We start from the raw sequence: 16,470 nt of genomic DNA on the forward strand, positions 1-16,470 counted from the left end.
CTTGAGCTGCTGAGGTATGAGAAACCAATCTTACTTGAAACAGGGACTCTGCTTTACAATGATTCTAACAGAAGCATTCCAGAGAATTAAACAAACAATATGAGGCTGAATTTAACTGGTACTCATTTTGAGGACTCATTATTTTAATTCTGGCAATTCAACTCCGGTACAAATCACACTGAATGTGTACCATCTTCCAATAAATAGAAAACAAAATTATAATATTCATCCTGTGACTGCTCTCATATTAAGAGAGTGAATTTTTCTTACACAGTGTGGCAAGTTTACATGCTGCTACATGAAAGATAATTGTAAAATATATTTGATAAGAGACAGCTTTACCTTTTTATTAGTTATATTGTCTATAAATATATTAATTATAATTCTATTGTTCTAATCCAGCTCTTATCCAACAATACTGCCCCTCCATGTTCAAACCGATTCGGTTGATAGGAGTAACAAGAAAAAAGATTTGCTAATATACGAAACACTTTCAACAGCAATTCATAAATCTGTTTAAGTTCAATATATTTGCCCATGCATGGATGGGTGATAAAGTATCTTTAATATTCTCATGTTACTTTTCCCGTAAAAGGTGACATTTGATAGAAAACTCAGCTGTCGGTTGTATTTTATATACAACTAGTACGTTTTGTGAAATGACTTTGTTGACATGTTAGGTTCATCAATTGATATAGCCGGACTACTTAGTTCAACAAGCAGACCATTGGATCAGTTCTTAAGATGAAACACCAAACTCAATAGGGCAGCACAAGATATCATGGCCTCAAATGAATAACAGAATGAATAGAGAATAGCAGAATTTAATCTTAAGAGTTGCATTTCAGAGATTAAGCACATTGTAAAGCAGAATATCTTAAAAAGCAGAAATGGCTACTAGTGAAATCTTTAGTTAATTACTACATCAAAACTACAATCCAGTCTAACAGCCATCCTTGAATGAGTCTCCATGCTAGTAGAAATACCACAATGCCTTTACCAGATGTAACTTATTCTACTACCCACAGAAAACACAATTCAAAACTGATATTGAAAAGGCTTAAAAAGAGCAGATCTAAACACAACACTCAAAAGTTTGAGCAGTTACAAATTGTTAAACAAACCATGTGCGTTTTTCATTTTAAAACAGTTATTAAGCATTTTAAATTTATTTGCTGTCCATGACCTGTCTTGAAATAACTCTTTTTCAAGGTAAAATGTTATCTTTTGAAAGCTAACAGGAGATTAATAATGTGATTGGAGAATAGCTAATTCAAAGCAAAAATAATAATAATAACTTTAGATCTGATTATAAAACACAAAAATCTCTGGAAAATATAAAGGAGATTAAAATCATGATAAATAAAAGAGCTGGCCATCTTTGTAAATATTGCATTATTTCGTGTAGACAGCATGTATGCATATAACAAATTCCCTCTAAGCTAACCAAACCAAACTGCTTGATATATGAAAAGAACACAACAGTTGATATAAACAGCTTATCAGTTATCTGGACAACTCTGAAATGAAATTTTTTGGAAAATAAATGTGTCTAATTATTTGAGTGAAGTTTGCCATTGCAGTAATCTGTTCATTTTACCGTTTGTTTCATAACATGTAGTGCAGCATTGGAGGTCAATATTTGCATTTGTTAAGGGAATCCAATTACTGGATGGACGCAAAGGAAAGGAAAGGAACATGCAGAGTATATCATGAACTGCTAAACACAGGAATGGTTCGATTTCAGATCTGGTTAATACCAGATCCTAATCGAAAGAGATTTGGATAATCTGGATTTAGATAATCCAGCTTTAAATATGGTATGTATGAACTGACAGTAACAACCAGTAAACAACTCTCTAATTTATTAATACACTAGCTATTGCAGCATTTTAAGTAACATTCAATGAATCTATTTTCTCAATAGAGAAAAGTACATATGGTGAGCAAGATGAGGGTAAGGTTGGTAGGGTGAGGAGGGGGGAGGAGTGGGTGATGATATGGTTGCAGTAGGCAACAACCCCCTTCCACATTTAATTTTTAAATATTTCATACAGACAACATGGTTTATTGTAACTGACAGACAGACACATAATTATATAGAATCATAAATTCTCTTCTTTTTTCTTTCTATTCTCAAGGTGAGAAAGAGATTCCTACATTTGCTACTATGAGATGGATAAAGTTTAATATAAATTTTCGATAAAATATTCACAAATTAGCAAGTTAGTTTGAACGAGTTCAACTCTTGAAATATACCAAAAAAAAATATTACAGAAATTAAAACCCAACTAAATCACGTTTGGTACTCTGAGAAATTCTATATCAACAAACGAATTTAAAATCTTTACATTGACCAAATAAGCTAGAATCCTTAGCAAAAAGGTGCAATGTCGTATTGGCTTTAATACCGACAAACTGGTAGAAGGCAGTGTGGGCCTGTTTATTAATGAAAACTAATATCCAGTTATCCACAAACTTTAAAATGCTATTTCAGACCATCAAGAAACGGATAGCAATTGTGGATCATTTGCACCTTTGGAAAATCACAGCAATGGAAATTTGGGCACCCCTAAGAAAGTTCAGATGGTACCTAAGAACATATAGCACATGTTTGTCAGGAAAGTTGTCATTGATTTGAAGCTAGCAGACTCTTTCATCTAGTGATCTAAGATTCTCAAGTTTCCAGAGACTATTTTGTTTTCTAGGAGTGCTCCTGGCGGTATGTCGATTCTGTCTCCGTGATTAGCAATGATGATCACCGTACCCTGTGTAAAATAGAATGGATTTAAATATAATTTCCATACAGAGAAAGACAGATAAATGTTTGCAACTGGTATGGTAGAATAAAATCGATAATCATACTAGAGAAGTGAACGGAACCATCCCATTATTTTAATAAAATTGGTTTTTTTTTCATAACAAAACTGTGCAAGTCAAAACAGTTATTAAGTTTCCCTAAAAGGTTTATACCATTTTAAAATTTCCTAGATAGTAAGAAGCAGATGAAAAAGTAAAATGGGATGATCAAATTCTCATTAATATGTGGATAATTATTTACTATAAATATATCAGAGACTTGACCGATTCAGTTAACGACAAAGTCAGTAGAAATCTCGGTGTGAAATCAACTCAAGATCCGAACTTAGGATCAACGAGGCTACTTGGCAAATATGCTAGGAGCCACTAATCTGTCGGGTTTGACAATTGTTTAACAGTGTGAGACAAAATTAAACATGAAAAAAAAATCTGATAAATATCTTCCACCTTAAGGATATCTCTACTAGACTCTAAATATGCTGCAAACAGCCCAAATTGGTCTTTTTATTATCCGTTTTATAATACTGCCACTATCAGAGGATCTAACCACATTTTCTGGAATTAAAAGTAACATGTTATTACAATTGATGCATAATGAGATGGCTTTCAAATGTTTAAAAACATTTCACTAGGGCATTTACGATCATTTTCCTTCCAACCTCACACTACCCGTAACAATAGACACTAACAATAGACACACAATAGACACTATGACATCACAAGCCCAGAAGATGTACCTCAGAGAGGAGGAGTAAGAGGTACATAAAAGATAGCAAAAGTTTGACAAACCTTCAGAATGACTCCTTTTCCAAAAGTGACGTCCCCAGACACAGTGAGATGATCTAGTTCAAGAATATCTGGAATACTGGCAAATCGCTTCAAGAAATCACGAACCTTAGAATAAATTGATCAAAGGAAAACATTCAAATTCATGTTAAAAGAGGAACAAAGATAAGTGTGAAATGAAGCCTATGGTTTAGCTTTCAGACATCTTATGAATATCTGAAAAAATGGGTTCACATGGATTTTTTCTTACACCTTTTAATGATGCAATTATTTTAACTGTTGTAAGATGCAATTTGAGTATAATATGGTCCTTCCACTTGGGAGTGTTGTTGTAACATGTGGCCAATCATCAAAACATTTGATGATAGCAATAAAGAAACATCTGTTATTATCATTATTATTCTGACCAAAGGTTGTCTTAAAAGGCATGACACAGCAAAATGGAATTCTGTAACAAATACAAACAAATGACCTCAGCAAAGGTAAATTGCTGGCATGAGGCCTTATTACTACATATTCAGGATTCAACGGTGAAGATGACCATGTTAGACAAGTGCTGAAAGTTCCCCAGGGGTGAGCAGCATACCTTATCAAAATGAGTGCCTAGCTTAATAATTGGTGTTGTCCTGAACTGCCTGTTGGGACTCATCACCAGTTGGCCGGATCTCATGGTGTAAAGGTTGGACATAATTAGAAGCATATCTTGGCACTTCTTCACGGGCAAGAAACGACTTCTGGGCACATTTATACCTGTGAAGATGGAAAAACAAATGGTAATAAATTCAGTCAAATTCCAGTAAGTTAACAGTCATTTGTTACCAACATGTCATCATACCAATACTATTTTCTGCAACAGTCGAATTCATTAAATCATCCCCATTTCTGAAATAGTTATCAAGACAAAATTACTAATATCCAAGTACTCAACACTATTGTATATAACTATTAAAAATATTTTTATTTCAGTAAACAGAAGTGGAGGCAGGGGGAGGGATGGGGCAGATCAATATAAAGCTTGAGATGCATTCAAATATAAGAAGATAAAAAAAAAGTTTTTCCACTTACCCAATGGAAATTCAAAATTCTTGATTGCGGATCCAACTGCGGTTTCCAGTTGAATGACATTCACCCCATTGTCCGTGGTCTATAGGAGAAACATTTTCACAACTACTTAATCAGACAAGGTGAAAGGCTTCTTAAAATTAGATACACGATGATTTCATCAAACCAATATCTACATAATCTCATCTATAAACTGGATCAAGCACTCATCTGATAAAAACCACATCGGTTTCTACGTTTTTAGACTTCCAAACTTATTAATACCTTTGCTTATTATGCAATATATATTAATTCGATTAGGAATTCCTCAGACAGCCATCAAGCAAGTCACAAGAAAACTATGTCACTATAGTATGGATAATGCACTCCCTTTCTCCCTCCCCCAGCCCCCCCCCCCCCCCTTTATATGTGTTTGCACAACTATAGCTTGAATAAGCCATCAAACTGTTTGGTGATGCAGATAAATTGAGATATGAGTCTTAGTATCCCTTTCACTACCTACTCCTTACACCTTTAATTCATAACACTTTATGAATAGGGGTGCAACCAGTATTTTTGTACTGGACTGGTGAGAGCGAAGGGTATAATGTTATGTTGTCCAGGGGAGAGAATTTCCTACCCTTTGAGAAATTTTGGTAAAATGGAGGGTGCTAAGATGCAAAAAGGTGTTATATATTTTCAAAAATTATGAAACAATGTGGAAGCCCCTTCAACTGTTTAGGTTGAATTGCACATACATGTTGTACATTTTTGCACTGTATCCTAGGATATTTAGGTAATATACTGTCTGTTGGTATGGGAGGGGGGGGGGAGGAAGTTCTCCCATGATTCTAATCCCCCACCCCAGAAGTATAGTTGCACCCATCTTTGTGAATCATAGTTACTATGAACTGTGTTAAGGACACTACTTAGGAACACTAAGAGGCTGACATTTACACATAGGGAAGTTTACTTCACATCAATAGCAAACCAATTGTCTAATACTGCAGAAGTAAAAAACATTACTTTCCCTTGGACCCTAAAGCTGTCCCACCCCTTGCCCTGAACTACTATGAAGGTACAACTCATAAATCAACTTCTGCTACAAGTAAGGTGTTTTTCCATCAAACTTACCTTATTATTCACAATAATCTCCATAGACAGGGCTTTCTCTTCAACTACTCTCTTAATGGCACTTAGCTTCATCCATATATTATTAGTATTGAATATTCTGCAAGAAAAATAAAAATACAGAATGTTTTGTTCAGTTGTGCATACAACAGTGTCATTTTCAAGATATAAACAAATATTATATAAACACATCAAGATTCCAATTGCTAATTTAATACTGCTCTTAATGGCTTTTGATGTAAAGTAAAACAATCATTGCACTTTCATATGACAGTGTTCTCCAACAAAGAAACCAACTTTTCATGATTTACCAAAGTCACTCTCAGAAGAAAGTTCATCTCAAACTGTTCAAGCACCCTATCACTACAACGAGATAAGAATAAACAGAACTTACTAGGCTAATGTGAATGATCATGTTTATTAATCTTGGAGAATTTGTGGCATTTGAAAAGAAACTGTCATCATTTTAGCTTGCCAAGGCCTACCACAGTTTCATAGGTGAGGTCCCTAGCCTAACCCACTGTGCATATAAAAATCAGGACTAAAAGCATAACTGTTAATAAATCCTGCATATACTTCCAGCTATAAGTTCCTTTGAGTGTGTTAAACCAAAAAAGGAAGAAAAACCCTTCATGGATCTTTCTCAAAGAATATTGCTTAAACATTTGAGTTAATTTGTCAGAGATGTGGAATGTGTCTTCTATCAGCTACTTGATATTGTGAGAACTCGCATTACTTGAATGTTCAAAGTGAGAATATGAGATCAAAGCTCTCGATCCAGCCACTACATGCATTAATAACTTAATGCATTAATGCACTGTATATTTATGTATAGAAGTCTCCTAACTGATGAGCTCATCACAACATCATTCTTTTCAACTTGAGATATTTATCATATTTGCAAACTCCGAACAGAGCGAAAAAGACATCTACCACTCAACTTACTTGAATTTGGCGACGGATTTAAATTCATCGACCTGTAAAGAAAAGAACAGATGGTTGCATTTTGCTTTGCTATTCCCCTTTTTCCTTTTTCCATGTAAAATGCTTTCAATTAAAATAACCTGTTATCATTTTGAAAATCCAACTGGTGAAGTCAAACTAATGACAAGTATTGTTATGAGAATTGTGAGAAATAATTTTGCGTATATCTTTGAGAATTGTGTAATTCAAATAATCATGGATGATAGTGATATGTACTGTATCCATTCACAAACTTAAAATTGTAGATCCAATAACCAAACAACAATCACTGCATAAACACTAAAGGAGTTACACTGCCTCTGTTTAAGATACGTATGGACTATAAAAATTCTTCTCTTAGCCTTTCCGGGTCATAAAGTATGGCACACCAAAGTAGATACGAACTCTTCTGCATCTAACAGTGAATAACAGATCGCTTTTTCACACCATCTTTCACAGATTCGATTCTCATTGTCTCACATGAAGACCTTTAGTGATTACAGCTTTCAACACGCAGCCCCTCACTTGTGGAACTCACTTCCAGCTCAGTTGAGGTCATTGGACTCTCTCCAACACTTAAAGTGTGACATTGAAACTTTTCTGTTTACTAAGTGTTATTAATTGATCAGCATTTTAACTTGACACCTGTAAAGCACAATGCACAACCCGTTCCAGTTGGATTCTGTCCTAAAGACTAACTGTTATTATTGTTATTTTTATTATTATTATATTATTATAGCTGCATGTGTATCTTTTCTACATTCCATTTCATCAACTTTCATCGACAAAATATCCTTGATTTTGATGTTGCATATACATCAAAGCATCTTTTCACCACGTTCCAAGTACCAAACCAAACACATTCACACCTTTCTTGCTCCATGTGTTGCAAGTATCATACATCTCTGAGTAACGTCCTGATATACTTACATGTTCTTTAGGTACTTGAGCTATTTCTAGAAGTCTTAATCTGTCTTCGTAGTGGATGAGAGTACCACCCTGGTAAGAGAAGAATATAAACTTTAGACCGGCATATGGGTAACAGAAGAAAACCACATCCTACAAGGTATCAGTCAATGACTCATTATGAAGTCATTATCTAATGAGGTGGATAATCCTAGATCACATAGATGCGTCAAAGAGCGCCTAGGCTGTGGCGGCTCATTACACCAATTGACAGGGTCAAGTATGATATTTAGACCTAATGTTAATTGTGTATTATAATAAGCACAACTACATCTGTTCAAATGTCTTTTTCCAAGTACAACTATATTTGCTGTGAATCCTTTTGCTCTCTTTAGCACATTTATATCTGTCGAGAAATCTTTGGACCAAGCACCGCTATCTCTGTTGTAAATTTTCAGACTAAATACAGCTGTGCATAGAAGGTAGTCTAATGCAACTAGTGCAGCATACAGAGGTCCCCAAGCAGTTGTACAGCCTTAAGATTTATCCTATATACGGGAGTACGTATCTTAGCTGTATTTGGTTTAACACTGCAATGGTTGCTATCATGTCACCTATGATGCACTTGCGGCCTCAACACACATGGTACATGTCTCCTTCATTAAACCACCTTCTCTCCACCCCATTCCCCCCCCCCCTCCCAACCCCTCTTTCATCTTTTCAGTACCAAGATAAAACTCACCTTAACATCAGCTCTAGTTTTGTTGGTGACTTCCATCAAAAACTCATGCTTGCACCCATCCTTCAACAAGAGGTTTAAGATGTCTGAAGTTGTACATTAAGGATCATATTAACAGTCATAGGGTTGTCCTATCATGCGACTAGACATTTATGTCCAGTATGCACTTATCACTACATGTTTCCAATGTTGCTTGTATTAATACTCTAATGGAAAAAGAAACATGGCAGAACATGAGAAATAAAAGATCAGAATGTGGTACATCTGTTACATTGAAATATCTTGTTACAAGTAAGAGCTATATGCAAACTATACATAGTATATGTCTTCCCTTACAAAAGGCTCAAGTTCAATGGGCCACATTTATACTGTACTGAAGTTCCATGGATCACATTTATGCTGTATTGAAGTTCCATGGGCCACATTTATACTGTATTGAAGTTCCATGGGCCACATTTATAAGGTGTTGAAAGCCATGAACCACAGACAATTTGCTTGAGGGCTGCACATTGCCCACCTGTGCTTTAAAAGGATACTTAAATCCACTGTGGCACCTTGGTTGTCGATATTTGAAAGAAAGATGTACTCCTTGCCCTGACGAAGAAACATGTCCAACAAGCCAGAGTTGTAGAGAGAGTCATATATGTCACCGTGTCCAGGAGGATACCAGCTGGAAATTTAAAAGAAAAGAAGAATTCAGGATTGAGAATCAAATAGACCAAGAAAACTTAAAAAATAAACATTTCAAGGCTTACTAGAAGGAAAGCTATATATGGTTGTGTAGAGACAGGTAAGTGAGCAGCAATAGAAATATGCTCTAAGTCACTAGCATAATTATAAGAAGATGACCTCATCAAAAGCCTCTCCCGATTATTCAGTAGCATCTCATTGGTTGCTTGGAGAGCTAACAGAACTGGTATAACTACAGTAAGTTTTGTGAAAATAACCCATCCCTGTTTTGATGAACTTGTCGTTTACCTGTTTAAAAGAAAAAACCCTTACTACCCTTACTAGAACCCAGACAAACTACTCAGAGGATGTTTCTTATCAAAAACGTTGTATAGAGAGTGTGAAAGTGCAGTAGTTGTGGGGAGACAGGTGAGAGGGCAGCAAATAAAAGGAAGTCAATAATCAAAAGTCCCTGTGCAGGTTGAAACTGGACATGAATATAAAGCGATGGGGCTACTCTATCAATACAGTACACAGGCAGTGCATATGTGTGGTAAATTCACCTAACCACGACATCGAATATTCACAATTCACTGACCGTCTTGTTAGCAATATTATCACAAGTTTTTTTTTTCCATTCCTCATCAAGATAGAAACCAATATTAAACCACAGATCTAGCAAAATGCATTATAATCTATCAGCATAAATTTAACTGATTTGCAAGTTTCTATTGGGAAGAGACAAAACCTTCAGTACCTCATGCAGTACTTTACTGCGTTCCTCTCAGGGTTAATACAGAAATTTTCCATTATGTATAAGTCTCATACAGAGAGGCAAATAGCTGAGACTGGTTTTAATCAGAATGAGCGGTAAACAAACAACCGTTTATCAACTGTGGTATACAAACAACCGTTTATCAATCTTCAAGATAATTTAATGGTTAAATATTAACTGCTTTAAACGAAGATACTGACTCAACTAACAATAAAAGCTAATCAGAACACACCACATTTGATTATCATTAACTTGTTTGTTTATCCTTTGATGACTACCTGAATAGATCAAGCTATTACCACCGTTCCTAATATCATGTCTCATCATTATCAAACCTTTGTAAACTGTATTTTTTTATTCTGCTGATCCCACATAGAACATGTTTTTCTTTCTGTTTGACTCCTGCATATCCTGATCTGTTTCCATAGTACATTGATAGAAAGTCATTTACATACACCAGATAAAGCAGTGTGGTTGGTCAAAGCACTCTGAATATTCATCAAACTCAGTGAAAGAGTTAATGAAATGATGCACACAATATGAAGGTGGAGAAACACAGAGTTGTCCCAAACATTAGCAACCAATGGCTGTGATGTGCTGATTGTGCTGGGGATCTATGCATATTCATCAAACTCAGTGAAAGAGTTATTGAAATGATGTAAACAATATGAAGGTGGAGAAACACAGCAACCAATGGCTGTGATTGCTGACTGTGCTGGCGATCTATGCATATTCATCAAACTCGGTGCAAGAGTTAATGAAATGATGTACACAATATGAAGGTGGAGAAACACAGACTAGTACTGGGGATCTATGCATATTCATCTTTAAATCTTGGCATGGCAAATAGAAGTGACGTGGTATTTAGCACATAAACCTTCCGGTTCCATAAACAGCAGCACACTGCTTATCATATTCACCTTGAATAAAACCTTTCTGTAAAACTTTATTTCCTATTCTTTCACCATTTTCAATTTTGAAAAGAAACAGACAAAAACCAAGGAAACAAAAAACAACAAAAAAGCCAAAGCTATGGAAGACTGCACACATTACTGCAGACATAAAAGTATGAGACTGTACAGAAAACTACTGACTGACACTGTTTGTATGGAAGCACAATGTACAGCCAAACCTAACCCTTAAGAATCTCTTAGTCCACCATTAAATTTTGTTTCACAGTTGCAGATGAACCTTTTTAACTTGGTACAGACAATTATATTATAAACTTACTGTGTTATCTTGTCACCGTCTAAGCCGATATCTTTAGCGACTGGCAGTAAAGATTCTTTGTTGATTCTTGGGTACCTGGTAGAGATGATTTGATAGATTAAGTGTATGCAATCCAAGTCTATGGTTTACACTCATACCACTAATACAGGGACTCCCATTGCCTTAACACTTTGTCATATATGACACAGTAATTGGTGTAACCCAGTTACTTGGCTAGAGCGAATATTTACTCATGGTGTAAGCAATCATGTACAGGTTTTTTTATTTATTTAAACCAATTATCAAAAATCTTGATTATTAACAATAAGTGCATTATAAAACAAGTTGCAAACTATAAGCACTCTTTCAAATACTGCACTTATTGTCATCATTTACTGCGCAATGTTTGAACCAATCAAAGACGCAAAGACTGTCGTCTGCATTCTCTGCAGGAAACAAGTGTCCCACTAAAAGGAAGCTTAACTGATTTGCATAGTAAGTTGTATACTAACCACAAGACAGTTTCATTGTATAGTCCATGCTTAAAAGCAGAAATATCTTTCAATCCTTTCAATTTTTGCTGGTCACAATGAGAGGGCACTCCATTGGTGACCGCATTCATGCCTTTGATTTAATCCCCCCCCCCCCCTTCATGTGAGTTCAAGTGAAGTGTTTGCTAAGGGTGGGATATAAGCAGGGCTTTGGGACATCACAACTGCTTCCTGGTTAATTAATTAAGTCAGTCACAACATGGAGGTAAAAGTCACAACAAGGAGCTGGGTGTTCACTAGAGCATGAAGACTTTGCATGAGCAGAAAAATGGGGACATCCAATTCACACAATTAGGCTTGATTGTGAGGAAATATATTCTATAGACATAAAGAACACACCTCTTTAACAAACAAGAACATTTCCTGTGTATATTTCCAAGCGAGGGCTTGGATGATTGTGTGATGTGGAGAAATTTACCCACAAGAATATGTCAGGGTGCTTTTGACATGGTCACTCAAACTTAATTTGTTCACTTTCTGTTTCTTTCATCTATCCTCCTTGCTTCACAAAGTTAAAGTGAAGTGAAATAATTGTTTAAAAGCTGTCAATCCGTACTCACCTGCTCTGTAAGAAAGTATGGATTTCGACTTGGAAGGTCGCATATTTTAGAAGAATCTTATTCGTGTCTTCGTCTGTGTTGAACGAGTTCATCAGAACCAGGGGAACATTACAGCCATATTGTTTGTTCAAATGCTGGAGAGAAGAAAATGCACATTATCTTCACTTAGCAATCTTTACATGAATAGTACTGTAACTAGGCTCCGTTTTAACCCTGATTTGCAAAGTTAGGATTTTATAGCATTAACAGCAGCAACAATAACCTAACACTGTATGCAGACATGCAGACTTACGATAAACTAAACAATGGATGCAATGAATGTATTGTCTCAAAAAATCCTCATAACCGATTATCTCATGAACATTTTATTAATACTACCTTGAAATCACTCATTTGCTTCATCCTTAGACTGTTGCTAATACATCCTGGAAACATTTACTTCTTCCACTTATCACCTAAAAACCAACCTAATATCTAGAATGTACTTTTATGTTCAATTTATGCAGTTCTTGCTCCTTCCCTACAATGTCGAGCAGAGGGTTTAAAGGTCTGGTAGAGTCTGAATTTCTTACCTCTATCTGCTGGACGGTAAGATCCAGGAATGTGAGCTCATTGCGAACGCTGATGACGCTCTTGGGACCCTTGCATCCCATGGAGGTCCCCAGTCCTCCGTTGAGCTTCACCACCACCAGTTTGTCCAGGTATTCTCGAATCTTATCGTTGTCGACTTCATCCAAGTCATCGTACGGTAAGATCTGTCAGAGGTTAGCAGCAGTAGACAATAACATAGTGAATAAGTCACCCTATTATCACAGAGTTTACTTTCCTTAAATGTGAATAATACTTTCCTTCCAAAGGAAAAAATCTTGATAGACTTACTTTCCTTCCTCTTCGTCTTTTGGACCTTTGCTAGAGATTTCACTGCAACCAAAATGCTAGACCCTCTTTAAATGTCTTCAGCATTGCCCTCACCCATGCCACCCTCACCCCACCCTCACCCCACCCTACCCCCTAATATGCGACAAAGTGAAAAAACATGGTTGCTCATGTTCAAACTGAATAAGGCGCTCCAACATCATCTATCCCTCATTAAGATATTTAATGTAGCACCTTCCTCCATGTTAATCACTAATCTGGAAGCCAAAGAAAAATGCCAAAACCTGTATCAGTTTGTCCAGCAGTCTGAGCTAAGCTGTCCAAAATCCTTTTTCTCAAACGTATCGTATATTTAAATTTGACTCACAGCATTTTTTGGCGGTGGTTGTATCTTCTCCCAGTCGACAGCTGCACCTGATGCACTATCCTCGAGAAACCGATTAAACAGATTCAGAAATCCATCAAAATCCTTTGTTATCACCTGTCAAGAAGAATAAAATGGCTGCTCTTTAGAGACAAAACACACTTAAAGCGGGGTGTCTCTTAATCTCACACAAACTACGGTAGTGTAACACAATAAAGCCGAGATTATCAAGCCGTCGCAATTCGCTGAATATATCAATTTTTTTTTAATACTATCGTGTATTAAATGTGCCATACCTAACAGCCGTGCATAAAGTATAATATGTGAGGGCGTTGTGGTCAAGTGGTTAAGGCAGTGGACTTGTGATCTAAGGATTACAGGTTCGAGCCCTGGCCAGATCATTGTGTTGTGTCCTTGGGCAAGGCGCTTTATCTCCATTGCCTCTCTTCACCCAGGTGTATAAATGGGGGCTTGCGAGGTAACTTGTAAATATAGTTGCGTGCGCCGGTTTGTGGCTGCACCCTACGGGAAGTCCCCCGGGGGACACGTGGTTGTGGTGCACTGTGGTGCCCCAGGAGAGATTGATTGAATTGTGCACACTTTGGTGTGTAGGTGTGACAAGTTACCAATGACCAGGGTTAAGTTGTAAAGTCGTGTGAACAAGGCCCTGGCCTTGGCCCTGAACAAGACTGTAAACCTAAAATAATAATAAAAAATAAAAAAAATGAGTGTGGAATACAAAACTGTTTGTAACGTCTTTCCACAATCCTTCTGCTATGCCTATCTTTTCAGTAACTGTGCAGTAATATACAGAATAATATTGTGTAGCAGTTTCAGAGTCTCAGAATGTTGTCTCTTGTTAAATATCATGGTTCCTTCTGTGTACAAAACAAATACAGCTTTGCACAGGCTGTATAGCAATATGACACACTTTGCATAGCAGTTTGCTATGGAATAACTGAATAAATGATTCAGGGAAACATGGGATGTGAATAATCCAAGATCATGGTATTAGAGATTATCCAGGGATCACTGTGCTCTAGAATTATTCTCTCCTTTATGGTTAGAATTTAAAATAAATTATAACATCTTTGGATGAAAAGAAGTACAGGTCTATCAGTTTTCTCTTCATGAAAAATTGGCATCAGTGATATTATTCAAAATGCTGGCTTAGAGTGGGAGAGCAGATGAGGACCCTAATTGTCAATAATAAGAGAGGGAGGTAGGACATTAAATTTTATATTTGTGTTTGACTCGCCATTTTGACATGCATTCCAAGCAACTGTACAATACGCACAATACTAATGTGCATTTTCTGTTGCATACTTTTAAGGACCAAGCACATACCATTTTGCCACAAAGTAATGTCAGCAAACTGTTTGCTTTCAAGCTGCGGTGGGATAAAGTTCAACAAAGACAATTCCACCATTAATCTGTGCTATCTTTCCTTCCAGATCAGGCCATCGTAAACACTGTGCATTGTAACTTGTAGGATTAAACATCTCATTGATTAACTGTAGGACTATTATAGTGCACTAATTACCATAAAGATCTTATAAAGAGATTAGCCCTCATTAGTGAAGATCATTATGTGTTACTGGACCATCGCCAATACGCTATAGAGCATGTACAAATTACATGCTGAGCTATATTACAATATGATTTTGGTCTTTTAATCTCTGGAAGAATTTTAGAATCTATGAATCTGAGAATGAGCAGGTCAACATTTTCATTAACTACTGTTACCAATTTCGTGGGTAATTCTATTAATTTATAATCTGATCTTTTGTATAATGATTTTTCTCTTTTTAAAGTTAATTTCTAAAGAACTCTACAGGGAGTTGGTTCACACATACAAAAATGATCATTATTCTGGTCTAATTTGATGCTTTCTTTAATAAAAGATGATATACATTTAGCTTATAAATTAATACATGAAGTTTATGGGAGACTATACACAGTTCATCCTACAATATATAGTTTGCTTCAGAAGAAATTCTACCTTTCATTGAAAACAACACTGTTAGTAAAGGCGACTATCAATAGTGGCCAACTGTGAAATATAATAGTGACTAACTAGGCGATACTCACGTCAAGTTCGTCTTTGGGACTAGTGGCCTTCAACCTGTCTAGCTCCTTGCGCACTGCCCTCTCTGCATCACGACGAGTAAGTGATTGGAACTCTTGTGTGCTGGAGCTCCTAGTGAGGCCCTGGAAAAAGGGGCAAGGGGAACAGAAATAGGAACTGTAACATGTAACATAGGAAACTGTAATATTCAAATGAAGCTGTGTAATGTATATCAGAATAAAAGAAAGAACAGAAAGCCATAAAAAAAAATTGGGAATATAGTAAGACAATGAAAGGGGGATGCAAGGGGTATTAAAACTAAGTTTTAAGTCTTAAAAGATTCAATAAAAGTGTTCATCATTATTCTTCCGGTCATAGTGAAATTATTTTCTCAATTACAGCAATGTTTTATTATAAAAAAATAAAAGAAATCATCATTCTTTTCTTTCTTTTTGTGTACATGTGATTGAAAATAATATGAACACTGACAGCTCAAAGACAGTTTTTTCTTTATCGATTCTATTTCTAGCCACCAATGACTTACTATAAAAGTAACATTTCTTTTGATGCGGAAACATATATATAGAGAGAGAGGTATCTCAGTTTTAATGACATTCAATCTCACAATGGGAGGGAATACTCAGTACAATTGGTAGTAAACAACTTGTCAGAACTTGGTTAACAAGTAAAAAAACGGGGGGGGGGGGGGGGGTGGGGGGGAGGGACATATATACCTTCCATAAAGAATTTCAAAACATCTATTTGAATGAATGTATCTGCCAGAGGTGGATATATTTTGACTTGAACACACACCACAGATTTACTGTTAATGCTGATATAGATAAATTGTGGTTTACTGTATGTCTACAAGGTATGCACATGGTTTAAGTTAATATCAATTCCACACACAAAATTTAAGCAGTCTATCAAAGTAGACACGTTTGCACAAATCAAATCTGAATTTATATATATGTTTTATCTTGTTTCTTAATTTAAAACAAAATTATGCTAT

At 36.1% G+C, this 16,470-nt stretch overlaps 1 protein-coding gene across 4 annotated transcripts in view; it reads right to left on the reverse strand.

Moving 5' to 3' along the window:
• Positions 1–106: 106 nt before the first annotated feature.
• The window catches only part of LOC139971905 (UTP--glucose-1-phosphate uridylyltransferase-like), a 35,247-nt gene continuing 18,883 nt past the window's right edge, over positions 107–16,470 (reverse strand). For all 4 annotated transcript variants that reach the window (XM_071978745.1, XM_071978746.1, XM_071978743.1 and 1 more), the window contains exons 2-15: positions 15,482–15,601; positions 13,394–13,507; positions 12,723–12,905; positions 12,151–12,284; positions 11,061–11,135; positions 8,923–9,056; positions 8,390–8,472; positions 7,672–7,740; positions 6,724–6,755; positions 5,782–5,878; positions 4,672–4,750; positions 4,193–4,356; positions 3,610–3,714; positions 107–2,768 (exon numbers count right to left, since the gene is read on the reverse strand). In XM_071978745.1, coding sequence (XP_071834846.1) covers positions 2,661–2,768; positions 3,610–3,714; positions 4,193–4,356; positions 4,672–4,750; positions 5,782–5,878; positions 6,724–6,755; positions 7,672–7,740; positions 8,390–8,472; positions 8,923–9,056; positions 11,061–11,135; positions 12,151–12,284; positions 12,723–12,905; positions 13,394–13,507; positions 15,482–15,601 — 1,497 coding nt within the window. In that variant the 3' untranslated portion in view covers positions 107–2,660. The remainder of the gene's footprint in view (positions 2,769–3,609; positions 3,715–4,192; positions 4,357–4,671; positions 4,751–5,781; positions 5,879–6,723; positions 6,756–7,671; positions 7,741–8,389; positions 8,473–8,922; positions 9,057–11,060; positions 11,136–12,150; positions 12,285–12,722; positions 12,906–13,393; positions 13,508–15,481; positions 15,602–16,470) is intronic.

The sequence above is a fragment of the Apostichopus japonicus genome, chromosome 8, assembly GCF_037975245.1.
Source record: "Apostichopus japonicus isolate 1M-3 chromosome 8, ASM3797524v1, whole genome shotgun sequence".
Lineage (NCBI taxonomy): Eukaryota > Metazoa > Echinodermata > Holothuroidea > Aspidochirotida > Stichopodidae > Apostichopus > Apostichopus japonicus.